This window comes from Callospermophilus lateralis, chromosome 14 (assembly GCF_048772815.1).
Source record: "Callospermophilus lateralis isolate mCalLat2 chromosome 14, mCalLat2.hap1, whole genome shotgun sequence".
In the NCBI taxonomy this organism is placed as follows: domain Eukaryota; kingdom Metazoa; phylum Chordata; class Mammalia; order Rodentia; family Sciuridae; genus Callospermophilus; species Callospermophilus lateralis.
The window spans coordinates 33461113-33484425 of NC_135318.1; the positions used below are offsets into that span (position 1 = coordinate 33461113).

At 49.5% G+C, this 23313-nt stretch overlaps 1 protein-coding gene across 1 annotated transcript in view; it reads right to left on the reverse strand.

Moving 5' to 3' along the window:
* Positions 1–557: 557 nt before the first annotated feature.
* Haao (3-hydroxyanthranilate 3,4-dioxygenase) overlaps positions 558–23313 on the reverse strand; it is a 36880-nt gene continuing 14124 nt past the window's right edge. Inside the window, exons 3-13 of the mRNA XM_076833349.2 lie at positions 19755–19930; positions 15038–15210; positions 11378–11456; positions 7017–7100; positions 6583–6689; positions 3767–3856; positions 3442–3485; positions 3035–3180; positions 1336–1404; positions 1071–1153; positions 558–970 (exon numbers count right to left, since the gene is read on the reverse strand). Of these exons, the coding sequence (XP_076689464.1) occupies positions 892–970; positions 1071–1153; positions 1336–1404; positions 3035–3180; positions 3442–3485; positions 3767–3856; positions 6583–6689; positions 7017–7100; positions 11378–11456; positions 15038–15210; positions 19755–19775 (975 nt within the window). The 5' untranslated portion in view covers positions 19776–19930 and the 3' untranslated portion in view covers positions 558–891. The remainder of the gene's footprint in view (positions 971–1070; positions 1154–1335; positions 1405–3034; positions 3181–3441; positions 3486–3766; positions 3857–6582; positions 6690–7016; positions 7101–11377; positions 11457–15037; positions 15211–19754; positions 19931–23313) is intronic.

Here is a 23313-nt window from a genome sequence, read left to right on the forward strand (position 1 = left end):
GTCTGAGTGCAGACAGGCCTGTTCCAGAAGCACCGTCTGATTCCCAAACTTCTCCGGCCTCATCTGTACCATTTGGGTGCTGCTACCTTGTTGGAGAGCCATGAGGAGAAAATGAAATAATAATTTATGTAAAAACTGCCAGGGGATTCCCTGGCACAGAGCTAATGTTAAAAAAAAAAAAAAGTGGAAGGGTTAATTTTCATCATTTTCTATCAGGGATCCCCGCCTCATGTACCTGGACTAAGACCCTCTTTCAGCTGCTGTGCCCTGACCTGTGTTCTGGGATATTCCCTATTCTCTTATTGGCTCCTGCAGGAGCAGGAGTAGTATATGTAAAATGTATGGGAACAGAGGAAGAGAGAGAGAGAGAGATGACCTCAACTGTGGTAGGGGTCACACACAGTGGGGAATGCCCATCCACCAGCTGGAACACCCAGTTACAGACTCAACCGTGTCCCTCGTCACCTGGTGCCCCGACACTACAGATGTAACAAGTCACTGGGGAGCACGTGGAGTGGGCCACTCATGATGCCTGTGTGGGTGGAGACCCCAGGTGCTTGTTCTCCAGGAAGCCTTTATTAAGGTCCTTCTCAGTGGTGGGCAGTGGATCCGTGGGGACAGAGGGATGGGATGGCACACCACATGTCAACCACAGGGACTGATGGCTTTAGAGGGGAAGGTGGGTTACAGGGACCCTAGGAGCCTGGCATTCTGGGCTGGGAATGGCAGGAGGTGGATGACAATGATGTCCAGGGCCCAGCAGGGGGCACACTGAGGTGCTCAGCCGATGTGCATGGAGAATCTGTGGGGGCTGGGAGAGTCGTTTGGCAGGGATGGCTCTCGGGATAGCACTCAGGCACATGGTGACTGCTTTGGGCCCACAGCAAGACGTCACCCCAGGCACTTCTTGCGGGAAGGGTCCTGAGTCACAGACAGGGCCACAGAGCTTTGTGCTCGCTCCCACACGTACCTGGTAGGGACAATTGGGCCGGGGTCAGGCAAAGCCAGACCCTGAGGATTCCAGGGAAAGGAAGGCAGACCCACAGTTTGGGATCCCCCCATTTACTCACGAGGTCCCAGCTGGCACCAGGAGGCTGTCATCTGGGGCCAGGTCCAAGTGCTCTTCCCCCAGTATCACCACTGAGGAGCCTTCCTGTGAAAGAAGAGCAGGAGAATCCCATAGAGGACTTCGGGCCTCAACATCTGTCTGAATGTCCCCAAGTCTGCCTTGAAAGGAGACCTGAGAGCAGGGCCCTCCATGGGAGCACGAGCCCAGTAACAGCCTGATCCCCACGGACAGGAGGTTGTGCCACCCTCTCCCTGGGCCCCACTTGCCAGCTGCCACAGCCACAGGTCCACGTCCTGTTCCAGGCCTCTACTCCTGCCTTGCCCATGGACGATTACCTGGTGGGAGGTGAAACAGATTTCTCTGCTGCTTCCTACCCCACTTGAGAGATGGCCTTGAACCTGACCCCCAGACACCAGACCTAAGTGGGGCAGGGGTGGGGCCTATACTAGCCGCATCCTGTGTGCGGGGCAGAAACCAGGACATGGAGAAGAAGGCCTCCCTGCAGCCCACGTGTTCCTGGGCATCATGCAGGCCTGCCCCCCACAAACACATCCGAGGTTCCTCTCGAGTTGCTCACCTGAGCCTGCCCCAGGGCACACTAGGGACACACACCTCAGCTTCCTACAGGGTACCCACCTCCATTCCTCTGCGGGGTGTTATGAGTCTGGCCCAAGTTTGAAGAAGGATGAGGAGAGCCAGGCTGAGGGCTTTCCACCTGCGTTGGCCTGAAAGCCTGCAGCTCTGTGCTCAGGCTGTGCTCCTGCAGGACTCAGTGACTATTTGTTGGTGTAAACAGGTGAGATCAGGGTGTGAAAGTGGTGGATGCAGGCCAGCAGGTGGGTGCAGGGCCAGACACCACTGCTGCATGAGGGGGTGGGAGGGGATTCGTGGTCCACCTTCTACTCTCATAACTCTGCCTAAGCTCCGGGCAGCTGTAGTACCAACAAGAAGCAGGCCAGACCTCTAAGGGCAGGCCTGTGCCCAGTGAGCATCGCTTCCTGGGGGCACTAATCCTGCCCAAATGGGATGTGCCAGGGCAAACTGCAACACAAGGGAACCACCAGCTTGCAGGCAGCTCACCCTGCTGCCCTCCTGATCAGTCCCTCAAAGTACAGGGTGATCTTTTTGAAACACTACTCTGGTCTCCTGGTTCCTCTGCTTCAACGCTTGAAGCCCCGTTGCCTCTAGGACAAGTTTTTCCACCTTGCCAGCCCAGCAGACCCGCTGGGACTTGGGCCCTGTGTTGTACTGCTTCACTATCTACCACCTGCCCACCTGCTTCCCCTTCCCCACGCCAGCTCTCAACAACCTCAGCAGAGGTTAAAGGTCAGCAACCAGGGCCAAAAAGGGCTTGTGCTCAGCGCTCCAGCCAAATCTGGAACTTGCTGTCCAGCTTGCAGTCCAGGCTGGTTCAAGCCTTCATGCCTTTGCTTCTGTTTCTCTCTCACCTAGAACATCCTCTCCACCTCCCTTTCCAACCTTTGCAAATGCCTTTAAACCAGCTTTAAACTCAACTTGCCTATAACCTCCTCCAGGAAGCCTTTGTTGACTTCTCTCCCCGTTGGAATTCTTCCTTTACCTCCTCTGGCTTCCAGTAGCTTCTCTATCAAATAATGTATCTCACTATTGTGGCAGTTGTGGATTAACTTGTCTGAGAACTTGGCTAGACCACACACTCTGTGAGGCAGTGACTTCAACCTGCTCTTCTGCCAAAGCCTGAGACAGAATAGGCACTCAATAAATGGTGAGTGAAAGGTCAGCTGTGTTTGGCTCTTTCTCTGCGCATGTCTACACAACCCTTATCCCAAACAGATCTCCAGCTTCCAGGCTGTGACTGGAATTCCTAGCAAGAGGTAAGCTGCAGATGCTCAGGAAGCTGAAAGCAAAGAGAGATTGCTTGGGAGCATGAAGCCTCCAGCCATAACAAAGCCCTTGCTCTCTGAGTGAGGGAGGAGGCAGCATTACCTGTGTCTCATAGGTGTCCCCAAACAGGTTGATGGATGTGCCCGCCTGCAGCTCCCTGCGGTGGCCATCCAGCCAAGCCTTCAGGGACACGGGCTCCATGATAGATCGTGTACTCAGAGGGAATGGCGGTTCCTTGAGCAGCTGGTCTGCATCCAAGGTGTGATTATGGTCAGTATCCTCTGGGCTCAGCCTCCCCAGGCCCAGAGGCACAGATCCAGAGACCCCAGCTCTCAATTGATCAGGCCCTGGATCCAACTCAATTACTAGTAGCCATGCGAGGGTACCATTCAGTGCCATCTCCCTCAGTACCTTGAGTACCCCAAAAAGAGACTCCTGGGATCTAGGGCCAAGACCCATCCTATTGTGGAAAAGGAGTGAGGGGGGAAGATGGTTGCCAGTAGCCTCACCAGGGATGGGTTTTCCTGTTCTGCACTGCTCGGAGCAGAAGAACCTGCAGGGACAACAGGGAGGAGAAAGGAATGGTGGGCATTCCTACTTGAGTAGCCGGGGAGACACACACGCCATACACTGTTGGGTGCAGGAGCCCACACACACTTGTGGGGCCCTCACACACTTTCCCTCCCAGCTCAGTGGAGCAGTCTCTCCAGTGGCTCCCTCCAGTCCCAAACACCCACAGGAGGGGAGACTTTCTCCCTAATTCCCAGGCATGACAGCACCGGCCCAGCAGATGCTGATGTGCAGCCCCAGGACAGCAAGGGGCTGAGGGCTCACTCTTGGATGATGGGGGCCAACTGGGTGCCGAGATCCTTGCAGTAGAACCACTTCTCAAACAGGACATCCACGGTGTCCCCCACGTAGTACCTGCCAAAACAGAGGACAGGCAACCTGGCTCCCCATTTCGGCAGCCCCCGGGCATCCATGCTCAGGCCTGCCTCTGCCTGTGGGCTCTGGGCCTGGCCCTACAGAGCTGGGATGCCTGCTTTCCTGGGTCAGCGCAACCTGTGGGCAGTGCTTATATACCTACCCCTGACCCTTCAGAAGCATCAGTGTGCCCAACCTAGAAAGCAAATAGAACCCCAAGACGCAGGAAAGCTGAGCGACTTACAGTCAGACAGTTGACCTTAAATAAAAGCCAGGGACTTGACATTAAAATGCTACAAAAAAAAAAAAAAAAAAAAGCCACTCCAAAGGCCTGAAAGGGCACTGAAGTTCCATTATGAAGCTTTGGGTGGCCAGCCCTATCCCAGGAGCTGGGTGGATGCTGTGTGTATCTGTGAACCATCTCCATGAGCAGGACCACCTCAATCAGGCAGTCTTAAAAGCCTGGAGAGGATCTAATCCAGGTGTGTTTTTCCCAAAATGGAACCTGAGCCTGAATCCAGGGCTGGCTAGCTGCAGTGCTCAAGGTCAAGGTCCATAGACTTCAGTGTCTAGCACACAGAGATGCCCCCCAAATGAGGAGTTCTTGTCTTCTCAGGGCCATGGCTGTCTTTGAGAACCAGAGCAAAGCTCTGAACCTCTTCTCCAGAGAAGACGACCCTTTAGTGGGTCCCTGCAGCACCTCCCCCAACTCCCCTGCCCAGCTCATCTGTGCTAGGGGCTTCTGTCAATTGAATGCCCTAATCCCCAGGCCCAGTTCCTAGGCCAAGCCAGCTCTGCCTGCCCTTCAATTCCCACTGAAAAAAGAGAATCAGTCCGGCTGATGGAGGTGGTCTACAGACAAGTGGCATCCACTCACCCGGCACCCTAAAACCCCTCCTGGGATGGAGCTGGGCACTAGAAAGCTTCATAATGGGACTGCAGTGCCCTCCAGGAATTGCCTTCAGAGTGACATTTTAATGTTGAGTCCCTGGCTTTTATTAAAGGTCAAAAGTAGCCAGATGAAATCCGATATTGAATTTGCTGTAAAATGTTATTGAGGACTCTGTCCTCTCCATCACTGAAGACTTCTTCTAAAAAGCCCCTTGGAGAGTCTCCTTCTAGAATCGAAGGCCAGGTATCTGTCTGTCCAACATATTATACAGTAGATTATTATGAAGCTATTCATATTGTATTCTTTGAAAATATTTAATAGTCCAATAAATACTCATGAGTTTTTTTAAGTACAAAAACCAAAATTCAAACCCACTCAGGCAAGAAGACTGAAATGTTGTCAGGTACAGATATGCACAGAAAAAAGGTGGAAATCTAAGTGCTTCTAGGTTTAATTGGGGATGACAAACACTCCCCCCTCCCCTTTGCTTTTGTCTGTTTTGTTTTCTTGAGAAATAATTCATATACCATAACATTAATCCTTTTCCTGAGATGTAATTTTATTTTTCATTTTTCATTCCTGCACTTTTCCAGATTTTGAGTGAATGTGTATGACTTGAAAAAAAAAAAAAAAGGAAGTATAAAAAAAAAAAAAGTACCCATTAAAAGAGTCAGGCTTGGTGGCACACACCTGCAATCTCAGCTACTCAGTCTGAGGTCAGCCAGGGCAACTTAGTGAACCCTGTCTCAAAATGAAAAAATAAAAAGGCTGGGAGTGTATCTCAGTAGTGAAGTGCCCCTGGGTTCAATACCCAGTACCAAAAAAAAAAAAAAAAAAAAAAAAAAAAAAGGCCCATTTTAGCAATTATAGCAGAAGACGTGGGCCAAAATATTCTGACCCCAGTAACTTGATGAGAAAATCAGATTTTCTTAGTGAAAGGGCTGGGGTGTAGCTCAGTGATAGAGCATGTACTTAGCATGTGTAAGACCTTAGGTTCCGTCTCCAGCACAAGGGGACAAACATTAATTTTAAAAAGTTTAATTTTTGGAAAAATCTTTGGTCCTCTTTTGCTCCAGAGGCTTCCTCTTTTCAGAGGATAACAATTGGGCAACTGATCAGACCAAATGTGAATCACAGCTGTATAATCAGAGTACACAGCTGGGCCTGCATTCTTTCCTTGGTGTTGATCTTGGCCCTGCTTTCCTAGGGTCTAGAAGGTTAAGCTCTAGCAAGTTTCCCTTCCCTGTACCCAGTATGAAAGATAACCGTACCTACTCCCTAGAGTCACCTGGGGGACATTCAATGAATAAATACATACAAAGCTCCATCCGGGTGCCTGGCACACAGCCGGGTGCTACCCAGCTATCTGTGCCTATTGTGGATTGGGCTGGCCCAGACTAGACCCTGGAAGCTGAGGTTGTGAGACGCAGCAGTGCTTGGGCTGCCCTGGGAAGAGGGTTGCCACAGCCAAGGGTCCTCTTGGCTGTCCCCCATCTCCCTTTCTGCAGCGCCCCTCCCCCGCCCCAGCTGACTCTTGTAGGAAAACAGGTTCTGACTCCAGCCAGAGGGTCATCAGTCTGAATGGGCTCCTGGGTATGGGGCAGGGAGTAAGGGGCAGAGACAGCATCCCCCACACCCATCACTGAACCTCCTCACCCTCCCATTCAGCCAGCAAATAAAGAACTCCATTGCATCTGGCAGCCAACCCCTCCACCCTCTTGGTGACCAGGAAGTGCTTTCTTGAGTCAACCTGGGATTCCTTCTGTGCAGTATTGAGCTGCACCCCTCTGCTACTAGCCTGCTGTTTGCCCCAGGCCCCAACAGGAGCATTTACCTGAGCCCATCTAGCTCGGTTTCCAGCCGTCTCCGCTCAATCACCAGCCCCATGGTGTTGGCAAACCTCTGCGGGGAGTGGGGCACCCCAGCAGGCAGGAGGAATATCTGTAGTGGTGGAGACCAGGTGCCCAGCAAGGCTGCCATCCCTCGCGGAGACATCAGCTCCTGCAGCTTCCCAGGCATCCCAGCTCACCCGCAGGGCACAGGGGACATTGCCATCCATGCTAGGCCCTGCTCTCTGCCCAGGGAACCAAGCGGGGAATGTCCGGCTGTGCTAGCACTTGGTGGCCCAGAGGAGGGAGTGCCCAGGGACCAGGCAGGGGCAGGAAAGTGTGAGGAGGACAGTGCCTCAGCCAAGGCTAGGGCAAGTGGCCAGGGTGGGCTCCTGTTCTGGCGCCCTTTGCCAACCCATCTGCTGGGGTCCAGCCTCACCTCTCCCTGCCGAATGACCACATCTCGGTGCTTCCCTCGCTCCAGGACTCGGAGAACCATGTCTCCTTCCAGTTGATAAAACACCTGTGGGATAGCAAAGAGCCTGGGATGCCCTGCTCCCTCCTCCAGGTCACTGCCCAGGCCCTGAGTTATGACTAGGAAACCCGAGAAACTTCCCAAAGACCTGAGGTTTATGAGCAACTCCATCACTTCTGTCTTCCCTGACTCAGGCCACCGGCAGCAGCAGGGGACACACATCTTACATCGTGAACCCACAAGTGATAGTCAAAATAACCCAGGATGCAACAGCAGGTGTCTGGCTGGGGGCAGGAGGCTGGGCAAGAGCCTCCTTGGAGACAGCCAGGTAAGAAGAACCACCCTTTCACAGGGGCCAGGGGTTGTGCCAAGCACTTTCATGTACATTATCAGAAATCTTTATAACTTCCAAGGGCATTGTTAGCCTGTTCTGCAAAGGGGGAAAAAAGAAAGGAAGGAAAAAGAAAACTGAGGCTCAGAGCACAAAGCAACTTGCCCAAGGGCACACAGCTAGTTAGTCCCGAAGCTGCCTTTGGGACTGGAGCCTGTGCACGGTGCTGGGCCTGGGCTGGTCCTTCCGGCCAGTGTGATGCTCAGGCATTGGGAGCTGTGGAGGTCAGCAGCCTAGGGCGGGGACTGTGCTCTTTCTGGGGGGCTCCTACCACATTTCCTTATTCTATCCTAAGACCCCAATTAACATGCTTACTGAGATCGCAGCATGGAGGAGGAGGAGGAGGAACAGGAGGAGGAGGAGGATGATTCGATCTCTCTCTACAGTTCATACATTGCTTGCACAGGTGTTAAAACCCCCAGCCAAATAGTTGAAGGACTTTTAATAATAATAATAATAATTAATAATAATAGTGGTAATTATCATGTAAGGAATTAATGGAGATAAAGGCTGTAGTCACAACATCTACCAAGAGAAACCCAGCTGAACACATAAGAAATGAAGAAGCTGGAGAAATGTGGCCCCTAAGCCTGCCGCAGGGTACATGTGGACACAAGGCCACCATGAAGGGCACCATGGCATGGGGCATGAAGAATCTTCACAGTGGCATGTCCTAGGTCACACAGGCCACCTATATCTTTGCCCTGGAAATAGCATATTAGAAATGTGGCCTCAGTCATTGACGGCCCTTAGTTTGCTAGGCCTCTGTGTGCCCTCAGTCAGTTCAGTTAACCTCTCTGTACCTCGGTTTCCTCTTCTACAGCTTGGGTAGTATCTGCGCAGAAGGCCACTGTGAAGCCTGCCTGGGAGCAGTATACTCAGCACAGGGTGAGCACTCAATAAACCTTTAACTATTAACATCAGCAGTTGTAGGAATTGCAATAACAATGCCAATAATAATAGGAGAAACATAAATATTTGATGATATATTCAAAATACGGAACACTATGCAACCATTAAAAATAGGCTTTTGAATAACAATAAAAATGGCAAAATGTGCTGGGCATGATGGTGCATGCCTGTAATCCCAGCAACTCTAGAAGATGAGGCAGGAGGATTATAAGTGAAAGGTCAGCCTCAGTGACTTAGAGAGACCCTGTCTCAAAAAAAAAAAAAAAAAAAGTATTGGGCATGTAGCTCAGTGGTAAAACACCTTGGGTTCAGTCCATAGTACAATTAAAAAAAGGGGGGGGGAATGTTAAATTTATATATTTTTTTACACTGTTGAGGACTGAACCCCCCAGAAAACATATTTATTATGTCTTCTATAATAAACAATATTATGTTCATTATTTAAAATAACCCATACACATGTAATACCAGAAACTCAGGAGGCTGAGGCAGGAGGATCATAAGTTCAAGGCCAGTCTGGGCAATTTAGAGAGGCCCTCAGTAATTTAGTAAGGGCCTGTCTCCAAATAAAAAAGTAAAGGGCTCACCCACAGGGAACACCGGACATTGCCAGCCATGCTAGGCCTCAGTGATTAAGTGCCCTTGGGTTCAATTCCTGATACAAAAAATAAATAAATAATAAACATTGAAAAAGGGGTGCTGGAGGTGTAGCTCTGTGGCGGAGCTCCCTTGGGTTTAATCCCCAGTTCTGAAAAAAAAAAAAAAGAATAAATAAACCCACCCATAAACATTACTGAATACAAATGAGACAAAAACTACTTCTGGGGAGCAATTCAGCATGTCCCCTCCCCCTCCCCAAGCTGAGAGAAAACCCATGTGTCTCGGGAAGGGAGGAGGGACCCTGGAGTTCTGAGGAGAGGGTCTAGTCTCCAGGTCCCCAAAACATCTGGAAAGGTGGGAGGGGAGTCTGGGGTGATGTCTGGGTCAGATCCAAACCATTTCTGGGCAGGCTGCAGGGCATTAGCCACCACTGAACAAAACAAGAAGGCAGTGGGGTTCTCCTCAGTCCTGTCCCCTACGCAGAGGCCTGTCCTGTGATGGGGGCAGGTCTGGCCGGGAGCAGCAAGCCAATCACTGACAGCAGAAAATCTCAAATGGCTGTAGGCAATCCCAAAGGAATTCTGCTGATGCGGAAGAAAATGATGTTGGGGAGGGAAGGGCACATCCAAGATCACACAGTTATAAGAGGTTCTTCTTCCTCCTCGTACTTGCCTGCCCTAAGGAAAGGAGTGGGGAAGTGGAGCAGGAGTGCAGGGAGGTACTGCGGAGATTGGGCTGCTGAAGGCAGGCCTGGCCACTTGGAGCACTGCAGAGGTCGGAACTCAGCAAGGAGGGAAATCTGGCTCAGTCAGTAAGAGACGTGATTTGAACCCAGGCCTGAATGATTCTTCCAGCTCTAGCTGGGTAAGGACAGGCAGGGATAGAGAGGACACGGATGCTCAGTCCCGAGGCCACCAGCAGCCTGTGGCAGATGCTGTACCCTGCCCTCCTACCAAAGTGGAGGGGGGGGGGCATGTCATCACAAACCCATCTCCAGTCAGACTCCTCCCTGATACCTGAATGTCCCTCCAGAGTAAGGACACATGTGCAGGCCGGCACTGCTCATCTCTCAGCACCAGCTGGGTCAGGGCATGGCTGACCCAGCTCCTCAGTGGACACCCAGGTGCTGCTTGGAGAAACCATGAGATGGGTCTGGGGCATAGGTGGCAGAGGATAAAAAGGGAAGGAGGGAGACAGACCAGTAGACACAAGGGGTGGGCGCTGGGATCAGACCTAACAGGTGAGTGGAAGCTGCTTCAGGCAGGCAGGATACCAGCCTTGCCTCCCCCACCGTGGCCACTCCTGATCTATCCCCTTCTCCTCTCTGTAGGTTTGAATTTTCCTGTTGATTTTTTCCAAAGAGGAAAAGGGTCTCCGGGGAGGTGTGTCTGTGAGAAGGGTGGGCCCAGAGAGGGCAAGGCCCTTGGAAATGTGAGGGATGGGCTGATTCTGCTCCGCCCCTGTGTACACACTAGGTGCTCAATGAATGTCTGCTGGCTGAGCAATGCTCCAGGGCTCACTGGAGTCCTGGACTGTAGGAAGACACAAGCAGTGGGGTGGAGGGCCGTGACCAAGCTAGACTTTGCATCTCAGACCCTAGAATCAGGCTTGCCTCCAGATGGCTGGAGGGATCCTTTCCTACTGGAGTCTCTGGTGGTTAGGATCCTGTCCGTGTCTCTCTCTCCTTATGAGGGCTTTTCCCCTCTGTTAATTTTACTTTTGTTTATGTACTTTGGGATAGGCAGCAGAGAAACAGTTCAAAAATCAAGGTACAAAGGGTATTTAGTGCAACCCCTGCCCCGGTCACATAGCTCCTAACCACTGATGTGTCTTGCACTTTCTAAGTAAGGAGGGGCCACCCAGTCCCACCCATTCCTCAGCTCCAGCTCCCCAGCCTTGCCCTTCTTCCTTCAGTCCCCTCCCCATCTCCCCACCACCACCCACCCCCCACCCCCAGCCCACTCCCACTTCGTATAGCTGGATCTTGCCACCTCTCTAGGAGAGGGAGAACCTGGCTCCAGGGATAGAAAGGGAGAACTAGGTTCCCTCCTGTGCTTGGGTCTCATTTTAGAGGCCAACTGTATAGATTCAGGTTTGGGGCAGGGGACCAGGCATCCCACCTGGAGCAAGGACAGCTAGTGTGTCAGGGACTGGATGCCCCACAGTGAGAGCTCATCTTACCCACAGGGCTGGGCTATTTCCTAGGGCTCTTCCTGCTGAGTCCCCCCTGGCTCCACCTCAAGGAGGGGGCTGCCCAAGGTGGCAACTTTGAGGTGGTAGGTTTCCCCTGTGATTTCAGAGTGTCCCTTAACAGTCATGCCTCCCCTCCTCAGTCCACAGCTCTGGCCCTGATCAGGAAGTACCTGCTCCCCCAGGGGCTGATGTTCCTTGCCTGGACCGGGAAGGGGCAGTCATAACCTACCTCCTCGCCCTCCTCGATGTGATAGTCCTTCCTGATGTTGGGGCCCCCGACGAACATGATTTTGAGCTGCTCCTGGTGCCTGCAAAGGAGAGGTAGGGGGAGGTCGTGGACCAGGTCCTGGGAGGGAGGGGGCTGTGGTAGGGGGAAGGGGGCCTGGAACACTTAGGAAAAGGAACAGATCCTTGTTCCCACTCTCATCCTCAGCCTGTGTCCATGTGCATCTAAGTGCCTGTGTGTCTGTGATTGAGTGTGTCCCTCTGTGACAAACACAGAGGGGCAGCATAGCAGTGGCTCTGTCTCTTCATCACCTAGCCTCCCGGGGCAGAGCTCAGGATCTCCAATCACAAGAGAGCACACTAGAGCCCCATGTCTGACTGTGGGACCCTCCGTTTCCCAATGGCTAGAGGCCTGACTCAGGAGACTGCGACATCTAGGAGCTCAGACAGCACTGAGTCAGAGTGACATGCGTTTAAAAACAGGAGCTGGAGCCAGCCTCTGGGCATCCAATGGCTCTACATGCACCCTTGGGCCTCAGATTTGTCATCTGTAAAATGGAGAGCTCTTGCATCAAGTTTCAATGGATTACACAAATTCATCTTTAGAAGCTCTCAGGACACAGTGCCTGCCATATAATAAGCACTATTTAAGTGTTTGATAAAATAAGCTTATGTGACCATCTCATTTGATAGCTGACTGTTCAAACTTGCTAAAGCTCAGAGAGGGTCATGCAGCCAGAGAATGACAGAACCTGAGCTCAGACCTGGGCTCCCTGACTCCCAGGCTGGTGCCCTGACCCTGGTGTACACTGTCAGCGGTTTGAAACTTGAAAGGATGCCCACGCTCCTCAGCCTGTCTACTATTGGTATGGTGTCACCTTTTATGGGACTTCTGTACCTCCTGACAGTAACACACCCATCTTCCATTCTAGGGTCTACTCTGCAGAGATTAAAATAAGCAGTGGTCTGTGCATGGGCAGGGGCCAGGGGTCTTAAGTAGCCAAGCGACAGAGGGCAGGGGCAAGGGCTTTCCTTGGGAATGAGGAGGTGCGGAATCCAGGTGCAGGAACCATTTTTGCTACTTCAGATCTCTGCAGTAGAGGCTGACTGTAGCCACGATGAGGTTTGGTGGCAGTGGAGGGGTTGGGGGCAGGTGAACCCCCAATCCTAGACTAGTGTCCTTGACTAGTGTCTTCTTCTGCCGATTGTTTTCCAGTCCACCGGGGGGGGGGGGGCTCCTTTATGGGAGGCAGGTATCAATAACCAAGAACATATATCCATCATGCCCCAAATGAAAAGATGGATGAGGTTACTGGGCAGAAGGAGGCTGGCATGGGGTAGTTCTGAGCTTAAAGAACTTAAAGCTTCTTGGAGGAGAAAAGAGAAGCTCTGAGGTGCCTAGAGAAGGGAGAAGTCAGCTGAGTACAGAGGCCCAAGAAAGGAAGCGCTGAGGGTCTTGGGGGTGTAGGTGGTCTTGGGGAGTGATTTGAGAAGGCTGGATCAGGAGGGGATCTAGTTAAGGCGTTTGGTGTTGGCTTGAGGATGCCAGGGAGTCTCAGAAAGTATTTTTTTAAGATCAACTTTATTGAGATATAATTTAGGTACACACTGAAAGTTCTTGAACAAATCCATTCCGGAACTGTTTCAACCCATTGATCAGAATGCAGATTACATCCCTCCAGTAGCTTCTTGCCTTGCTGAGGGTGTTATAGGTTGAACTTGTCCCCCCTAAATTCATATGTTGAAGTCCTAACCCCCCCAGGACCTAAGAATATGACCTATTTGGAAATAAGGGCATGGCAGACGTTATAAGTTAAGATGAGGTTATACTGGAGTAGGGTGGATTAGAGTTGTTTTGCAAACAGGAAATATGGACGTGGACACATGGGGAGAGTGCCTGTGAAGATGAAGGCAGAGATTGGGGTGATGCAGCACGAGCCAAGGAAGACCAGCAGTGCCAGGAAAGCCGCAGAAGCTAGTGGGGAGGCGTGGCATAGACTCAATGCCAGCCCTAGCAAGCTAAAACAGGGGGAAGGCACAGTCCTCACTCTGACCCTTCGCTGCAGGTCTGCGTGCCTTTGCCTCCCCTACTGCCATCAGAATGTCAGCTCTGTAAGGAAGGCACTTTTGTTAATGTGTTTCCTGCTGTATCCCCAGAGTCCAGGCCAATCTGGCAGGTAGTAGGTGCTCAGTGGGGCTGGGATTGTGGCTTAGCAGTAGAGCGCTCGCCTAGCACGGGTGGGACCAGGGTTCGATCCTCAGCACCACATAAAAATAAAGACATTGTGTTGTGTCCATCTACACCTAAAAAATAAATGTCAAAAAAAAAAAAAAAAAGTAGGTGTTCAGTGAACATCTGCTGAGTGAATAAAGAGAGGGAATGTGTTTGTGATGATGGTTAACATGAGGGCAGCGCTGGAGGATTTGGGGGAGGTCTTGGAGGCAGGGCAGCCAGTACTGCACAGCCTGGAGGTGGCCAGGGAGAAAACAGAGCAATGTCTGGGCTGTAGTGGAGCAGATGGGTGTGAGATGCTTTGAGGGAGAAAAACCGGGGGACTGAGAATGAGAGACTGTGAATAGGGAGAAGTGGAGGAAAGGGACAGAGACGATAAAAATGTGGGTTGAGAGGACATTAGTGGCAGAAAAAAAGAGTCTCTGGGGAAATGATGACTGCTAGCCATGGTGGTATTGCACACTGACCAAAAAATATGTGCACTTTGGAGTCTGGGCTTGAGTCTGGACTCTGTCCAGCACTAGCTCTATGACATTGGGTTAAATCCCACCTCATGGACTGTGAGAACTAAATGAGATGATGCCAGAATGCTTGGCATGGTCTCTGGCCTGTCACAACATCAGTGACTGTTGCCCTGTGGGTTGAAGTACCATGCCAGAGGAGTTGTCTTGCAGGAACAGCAAATATGGGGAATGTGAGCCTGGTCTGGGGGTCCCAGGAGGCCCAGCAATGGAACTGAAGGAAGGGGAGGGAGGTGATCACAGGGAAGGCCTGAGAGATCTGTGAGAGAAAGATGGCAGTGACCAGTTCAGCCTTGTTGGGTGCTGCAGGCAGAGGTGGCCTTGGGAGGCCCTGTGTGTGTGTGTGTGTGTGTGTGTGTGTGTGTGTGTACCTGCAAAGAGGGGCTCTGAAAAGAACAATAAATCAAGATCTCTCCAAAGGGGCTGATCCTCTGACCTTCCCCTTTGCCTGTAGGTTAGCCTGTGTGAGTCACGCGTCCTTAGACCTAGGTTCTATTCTCATTCTGGGGCACTGAAAACCATTCTCCCCAAATTTTAAAGTTTCCCAAAGTCCACCGGAGTCCTTGGGGAACTTGACAGAATCCCTGAGGGCTGGAGAGCTCTTTGCCAGTCCTGGAAGGAGGAGCACCTTGTCATCTCATCCCCTACTGCCTCAGAAGACCCTGGCCATTGGCAGAAGTCAAAGTCACAGTCCTCACTAAGCAGTCACCAGAAAGAGGAACAGACAGAGTTGGTGGAACCCGGAACAGCAGGTCCTCACCCTCCCAGAAGGAGCCAAGAAAATGACAGCCTCCTTCTGCAGGCTTCTGGGTCAAGGAACTGGACCTGGAAGGCGGTGCGGATCGGGGGTGGGCTGGTTAGATGGAGGAGATGGAGGACAGAGGGGGCGGACACAGGAGCTCAGACTCACATGAGCTTGTTGCAGACTGGGGGTTGGAAGGAGGCCCTGTTGTCCTCCACCCAAGTCTTCACTTTTACGCGGCGCTCCATGGCCACCGGGTCTGATCGCCTCCTCCCCGAGTGTCCTCTGGCCAGTGGGGCCGTCGGAGGGACGCAGCTCTCCCGGGCTGGTGGGTTGGCCGCCTAGTTAGTCAACATCCCCGAGGTCAAAGGGCGGAGCAACCCCTTACAACCCCCCCCCCGCCCCCCCCCCCCGCTGTGGCGGGCGGACTTGGGTGTGAGCCCGCCTGCCCTGCGCACAGCCCCGTGCGCTTGCCCTTAGGTCTCGGTGCACCGGGATGGGGGAAGAAAGAGGGCGACCCTGCTTCTAGGCAGAACAGGGATCAGTCCCGGACCAACCCAGCGTCCTGGGGGCGCCTGGCACACCCGCGCCAGAAATGGGAGCCTGCTGCTCGCCTAAGACACAGGATCCAGACTCTTCCTGGCATTTGTCCCTAGATTTCCGTCTGGTTCCTAGGAAGGCTCCAAAGATACTGTAGGGGGAGAGTTCGAAAATCCGAGAGTCAGCACGTGGTGTTGATACTGGATTTAAGACTCAGTTTTCTTATCTGGAAAATGGCAATGACTGCACAGCCACTGGAGCTGAGGTGCGCATAGAACGAAAAGATGTCCCGATTAACGCCAGTACCCTGTGTCCTCACGAGGACAGAACTTGGCCGCGGTCCCCAGATGTTCTATTACATAGTAAAAGGCTGGCTGTGCCCTAGGCTCTGCGAGGCAAACGGGGGCAGACGCAAAGCTTCAGGAGCCCGGGCGGAGAGCAAGCGCCGCGAGGCCGTGGTCCTCTCCCTGCATTGCGGGCAGACCCGAGGGGGGACACTGCCCTCAGCGCCAGCATCGTAGTGGGCACGGGCCAGGTGCCCTCCATCGTTTTGAGCTCTTTGCATATCTTAAGACACTCAGTTACATGAGGAATTGTGCAGATGAGCAGGGGTCCTGGGTGTCCTAGCCTTTCGATGTCTCCAGGTGGGCAGCCAAGGCTGTGCTAACGATGACAGCGCCTGCCAGAGCCTCTGTCACGGTGGTCCTGGGACGGGAGACCTAGGCCTGGGTGTGGGGGTATGAAGTAGAGGTCGGTGGCGAGGGGGTACGGAGGAGGGGGAAGGCAAATGCTATTACCTGCCTTCCTCTGTTTTCAGGACTCAAAATGCTCTGGAAAATCGGAGGAGGGTGGAGAGGGGGAAGTGATAGGTGGGGGACAGGAAAATGGCTCAGGCCTCTGACACTAAGAATGCAGATTGCAGAGTTGAAGTAATTTTAACTCCTCCAGCTCCAGCTCTCACACCCACCTTGGCCACTCCCTCCGCCTTCCCCAGGTGCCTGGCGTGGCCAGTTTTTCTCAGCATTTCAGACGTAAAGTCAAATCCCAGATCGTTGTGAAGCAGGATTCCCACTCACCTGGCTGTGACTCTCCAATCCCCTCTCCACTCCCTCTCCTCCTTTTCCCTTCCTTCTCCTTTTTATTTATTTAGCACATTTTAGCTGAGCATTTTTTCTAGACTATAGTGTGGTACTCAAATAACTCAAACCACCTTCTTTATTTTTCTCATCTACAGGTAATCAGAGACAATGCAAACAATGACAAAAGAAACGCCAAGGATCTATGCTGTGTTGGGTTTGCTCTGGGTGTGTGTTTGTTAAATGGAAGGATGAGTGGGTGGGTAGATGAAGGCCTGAATGAATTTACATTAGGAGAAAAAAAAACCTGCTTTCAGTCCAATGATGTACTGTTACATAGTACAAAGGAAAGAAAAAAGAATGATAGTTACCCTGTATTTTAGTTGATGTCGTCAAATAATGTGAATAATTGAGGCCCTAAGTAGAATTTTTAGGATGTGAATTAGCTATATAAATCTTATACACAGGCTAACCTTCTGCTGCATAATCACTGCCAGTTGTGCCCTCTGGTTTGTGGTGTATAGATAAACACCATGTTTAGTGTACTGAATTGGCAAACCTCTGGGCTTGGGTGTTGGTCTCCTTTTGACTTCAATGTCAGAAAATGGACAGCTCTTCTTTAGTCTAGATGTTCTAGCATTGTTCAGTTTGGAGTTTTTCTGGATATCTACTCTTGTGGACCTTACCTGCTCCCAGGAGCCAGCTTTCTCCTCTGCATAAAGAAGCTCACTTGCATCTGAGATCAGAAACAAAGAGCATCTACTCTAGAGGTCATCAGAGCTATCCTGCTTACTGAGCTCTTGCTCTGTGTCCCCTCGATGGAGTGCCTGAAAGGTGGCTAAGACCATGTTCAGCAAAGATGTTTCTAGGCTTTACTGAACATGGCTGGTGATAACTGTCTGGTCCTTCAATCCTTTCATAGGCTGAACTACTTGCTCCAGCTGATCCATTTCCCAGACTACCTTGGTGGGTCTCTGTCTCCACTTTCCCTCCCTTTCATATGAGTCAGCAATGTTAAAGGACAAACAACTTTATATGAATAAAAGGACAAGATCATGAACCACATGTGTGAACAAACCAAACTCAGTTTCTTCTACTCTACTTGTGATCCCAAAATCTGTAGGGATTTTTTCCCACCAGCATGTAAGCAATCTGTTGTGCAGTGGACACCTGATTCAGTCTGATCCCATCTACTGGGAGATGATGTCTGATTTCACAGGATGAGGGTTCAGAACCACAAGACTATCCCCACTTCAGACACAAGTCTGTCTCTTTTGTGATACTGGGGACTGAACCCAGGGCCTCACACATGTTATGTAAGTGGTTTGCACTCAACAACACCCCCTACCCTCTTTATTTTTTAATTTTAATTGATTAATTAATGAATTTGCTACTGGGGATTGAACCCAATCCAGGGTGCTTTTCCACTGAGCTGCATCTCCATCCCTTTTTAATTTTTTATTTTGAGACAGGGTATTGTTAAGTTGCTGAGGCTGGCCTTGAACTTGTGATCCTTCTGCCTAAGCCACCCATGTAGCTGGGATTACAGCCATGCACCACTGGGCCTGGCCATAAAGGCTAATTTAAAGGATACAATAAGCAGTCAGATGAAGAGATACACAGGGCAAGGTCTGGAAGGGTCCTGAGTGCAGAGGCTTCTGTCTCCATGGAGTGGAGTGTACCACTCTCCTGCCTCTTCAGTGAGTTCTTGCTCATCTTCCTGAAGGTTCCCAAGTGTTCTGCTTTTCAGAAGTTCTCTGAACCCTGTCCTTTGGGTTTTGTGGAGAGCTCAAGGCATAGGCATAATTGAAGCATGCAAAGCCATATAAAAATAATATCAGACAAAACCAGTTTGATCTAATGTCTTAGAAAGAACAAGGAACGCCAGAAAGTCTGTTTGTTCAGATTCTTCTTGGCCTTTCTGTGCAGCATCCCTTCCTGGTATCTGGAGCAGGAATCCTTCTGGATATTTTATATATTCAGAAGTGATATATGTGTATATATGTATACACACACACACACACACACATACAATATCATGTCATATCAGAACTGGTTATTTGAAAATCTAGGTTCTGGTTTTGCTGTCTCTTTACCTTGAGTTAGTAACAAGTCTGTCTGAAAACTTCTAGACATAATTTTTTTTTTTTTTTTTTGGTTTGGCTATCATTGTGAAGACATTCTCTGCTTAGAATATAATACTAAATATTTCCATTAGATAAAGCTACTGTGTTAAAAAAAACAAAAAAACAAGCATCAAGACTATTTGAGTAACTGCTTAATATTTTTATTTCTGAATGTTGTGTTAAAGTGCCCCACTATCATCCCTAGTCAATTTCTCCTTACACATTAACGGGCTTTGCTTGATATGTTTTGAATCTATGTTGTTAGATGAAAAAGGGCTCATGACTAGTTTATCTTCCGGTTATAGCCTGCCTTCCTTTTTTCCTTCCTTCCTTCCTTTGTAGAACTGGGCGCTAGGAAATTAAATTCTCTTTCTGTGACAGCCTTGTCTTTTGAGTCCTAGGTCAATAGAAAATTACAGCAAGATAAAGCAGCACCTGCAAAAATGAAAGTAGGACACCAAGACCCCAGAAAGTAGAGAGCTCAAAAACCACATCCTGGCTGAGCTGTGGCAAGCATTCTGCCGAAAGCATCCCTAGAGTCTGCAGAACATCCTGCTCCTCACAGCACCCACTGACCCCTCCCGATCCTTATAAACCCATAAAAACCCTTTCCCCTGAGAACTCAGGACTCACACGTCTCTTGGAGTCTGGCCTCTCTCCTCTCTTGGAGAGTGAATAAAATATTTTACTGCTAATTGCTCTCTGCCTGCAAATCTCTGAACCGTGCAAGCACCATCTCTACTCCAGGCACCATAACACTGGGGATTGTAGGGCTTCACATGTTAGGCAAGGACTGAGCCACATCCCCAGCCCTTTTTATTTTATTTTGAACACAGTTTCACTAAGTTGCTTAGGCCTAGCACTTTCAGTCTCTAGCCTCCAAAGTAGCTGGGATTACAGATGTGCACCACAACCCCAGCTTTGTAATGTTTCTTTTATTACCAAGAAATATTTCCTCTTAGTTTCTTTTCACCTTGACCTCAACTTTGGAAGATATTTATATTGCTACGCCTGTTTTCTGTGTTAGTAGTTTCCATTTCCCCTTCTGCTGAATCGTGGCTGCCTTGGTGACATGCGGTAGAGCTGATACTGTGTCACAGCTGAGGCTGGTCCTCAGAGGTCTTACAACTCAGAGCTCATCACCTGGTGTGCTGCTGCCCCCATGTGCAGAAGCCAGGGCTAGCCTCTGGGAGGACTTGCAAAGAAGGCGGCTGAGAGCAAGTGCCAGCTGTAGAAGGCCATCTTAGACGACTGCAGCCATGAGCGAACTCAGCGGAACCTGGCGGGCCTGCCCAGCGGAATGCAGGTAAATTACTGACCTGTGGATCATGAGCAGATGAAATCGTTGTTATTCTAAGTCTTTAAATTGGGGGCTGGTGGTTTGGCACTGTAATAGTTAACTGAAACAACAGGTATCTGTTTCCCTGTAACCTTTTTGTTTTTAGGTATACTTCTCATGAATGGCACGTTGCTGGAGTGTTTAAAAAATCCAGTCTGGTAGGATGTGTTATTTAGGAGCTGGATTCAATCTTTTCATATTTAATTATCAAAATGCTTGTACCATTAAAAGAGAAAAATTCCTGAACTAGTAAGAGTGGTGCACACCTATAATTCCAGCTGCTTGGGAGGTTAAGACAGGAGGATTTGAAGTTTGTTGCTAGCCTGTGCAATTTAGCAAGACCCTGTATCAAAATAAATTAAAAATGGCTGGGGATGTAGCTCAGTGATAAAGTGCCCCTGGGTTCAATCCCCCATAAAGTGGGTGGGACGATTCCTTAGGCCATTTATGTCAAATAGAGTTTATCTGAGCAAAAACAAAAGTAAAAACAAAATTAAATGACTCATGAATTAAACAGCTCCAAGAACCAGAGTGGATTCTCAGAAGTCCAACAATGGCATCTGAGGGTCATTACAGAACAATGGAAGCGGTGCATAGAAAACAGTTGGCTATAGCTTACTCAATCAGTAAGTCAACTGGTTAGCATTTAATCAACCAAAGCTCAGGTTCCACCATTAAACTCCACATTGACTTGGTCTGTTGGGCCCAGTGCAGGTAACCAGCCCAAATCCACAGCCTCCCACAAATTTTAGTTAATGGTGTTCATTCTGATATCTTGTATTTTCTAGTTACCATGCTGTGTTCATTTTGGATCATTACTATAGTAAATTATCATAAACTTAATGGTTTAAAATAACACCAACTTATTGTCTTACTGCTCCGGAAATCAGTAGTCTGAGTGGGTCTTGCAGGCTAAAATTTAGGTATGTCAGAGCTGCATTATTTCTGGAGACTCTGGGGGAAAAAAAAATCTGTTCCCTTGTCTTTTCCACCTTCTGGAAGTCACCTGCATTCCTTGGCTTGGGCCCTTCCTCTGCTTGCCTGCCCTTCTGCCTCCCTCTTTTCCTCATAGAATCCTGAGGTTTCACTGAACCCACCCGGATAACTCAGGACAATTTTTCCAGCTCCTTATTTTAATCACATTTGAAAAATTCCTCTTTGACACATGAGGGGACCTATTCACGGATTCTAGAGATTAGGAGATGGAGTTTTGGGTGGTTTTCCACCCACCCCTTCTTGTTTCTTCTTCTTTTCTCTCTTTCTTAATCTATCAAGATGCTCATAGCTGTAAGTAGCAGAGACACCAGTAAAACAGCGGCTTAACTGACAGTGCACTGGAAGTCTCACATCCCTGGGCACCCAGAGGAAGAACAGACTGTGGCTTAGCAGCGTCATCACACACCCTGGTACTTTCCAACCCTGCCAGCTCCTCTCTGCAGTATCAGCTTCATCCCAAGGTGGATACCGCCAGTGATGGCCATCCAAGTTGGAAACTTCCTATTCACACCCTCTGCAGGAGAGCAAGTCGGTTATCCACAGCTTATCCACATTTTGGGCTGGGTAATTCTTTGTTGTGGGGGTTGAATTGTGCATTGTCCAGTGTTTAGCAGCCTCTCTGACCTCCTCCTACTAGATGCCAGCAGCTCCCTTAGGGTTGAGCCAACCCAAAATGCCTCCAAGCTTTGCCAAATGTCCCTGGGGGTCAAAACTGCCACCAGATGAAAATCAGGCATGTTTACTGGCCTTAATAGGCTCAAAGCCCATTCTTGAAATAATTTTGGGGGAAAGGGAATGAGATACTGCTTGGCTTAATCAAATTTGGATGTAGACTTGAAGCTGAAGGTGGAATCAGCCTCCCTCAAAATCCCTGACTGTGACTGGGCTTGGGGGTCAGCTACAGGTCCACCATACCTGGCTTTTTTCCCCTTTTAACTCCATATTCTATCTTATGTGTCTATTAGTTATTCTTTAAATAAATGCATGTATTTAAGTTTGTGAATTTCTAATAATATATGTTGTTAATCAGAATCTATCTGAACAAGGCAAGAACCAAGGAGTCTGAGACAGCTTTAACTTCCATCTAGAATTTCCTACTGGCAACTTCTATGCCATACTATTTGGATTAATGTTGACTTTTTGGGGGTGGGAATGGGGGTGTTGTATCAGGGATTGAACTCAAGGGTACTTGGCCACTGAGCCACATCCCCAGCCTTCTTTTGTATTTTATTTAGAGGGTCTCACTGAGTTGTGTAGTGCCTTACTTTTGTTGAGGCTGGCTTTGAACTCTCAATCCTCCTGTCTCAGCTTCCCAAGGCGCTTGGATTACAGGCATGTGTCTCCATGCCCTGCTAATGCTGACAATTTTTTGAGTGTGTGATGCTGGGGATTGAACCCAGGGCTTTGTGCATGCTAGGCCAGCACTCTACCAACTGAGCTATATCCCCAGCCCTTAACGTTATTGCTTAATGTAATGAGCAATAATTAGATGTTTATTATGTTTTACTGTCGCTTCTCACTGCTAACTTACTATCACTTCTCATATCCCATTATCTTTTCCTGGATTCAGTGTGTGTGTGTGTGTGTGTGTGTGTGTGTGTGTGTGTGTGTATCTTTGGAGCTGAGAAATTCTTTACTATTTTTCAAAGAAACATCATTTCTAGTAGCAACTTCTGAGATTCTTTTAATGAAAGTTGTGAATTCACTCTTCTTTCCTCCCCTTTCCCTTGTCCTACATTCTGGGAATATCCTTCAGCCTAATCTCCTGGTTTACTGTTTTTCATTTACTTGATGTATTCTCCTATTCATCTCATCTACTGAGTTTTGAATTTCTATAGGTTCTTATAGTTGGTTCCGTTCCATACTAACTTTATATTTCATGGATGTGATATATTCCCTATATCTCTAAGGAAATGATTTATTTAAAGATGTGAACTTTATATTCATGAAGTTAACATTAGCTACTAAAAAACAACAAACTGCTCCAAAGGCAGTGGACCAACATGATAAAAAGGCTTCTCATTCCTGAAAAGACCAATGGAAAGGCAGCGTGCTCTGCACGGCCATGTAGGGACCTGATTGACAGAAAGTGACAGGTGATCCTATCTCTTTAACCATGTCACTTCTAGTATTGCCTGGATATTGGCATCCAGCAGATGGAAGCGGGAGTGGGGGGTGAGGGTGGAGGCCCTTTACAGACCTACCTGGCTGGAGGGGTATGTACCATGTTTTGTACATTCTACTTGCTAGAACCCTTAGGTGGTCTTACCTAACTCAAGAGCCTACGGGGAAAGCCCTGGCTGGCTGTTTCTGAGGAGAAAGCAAAGCAGGCTTCCTAAACAGCTTGCTAGCTTTTGTCATAAAGTC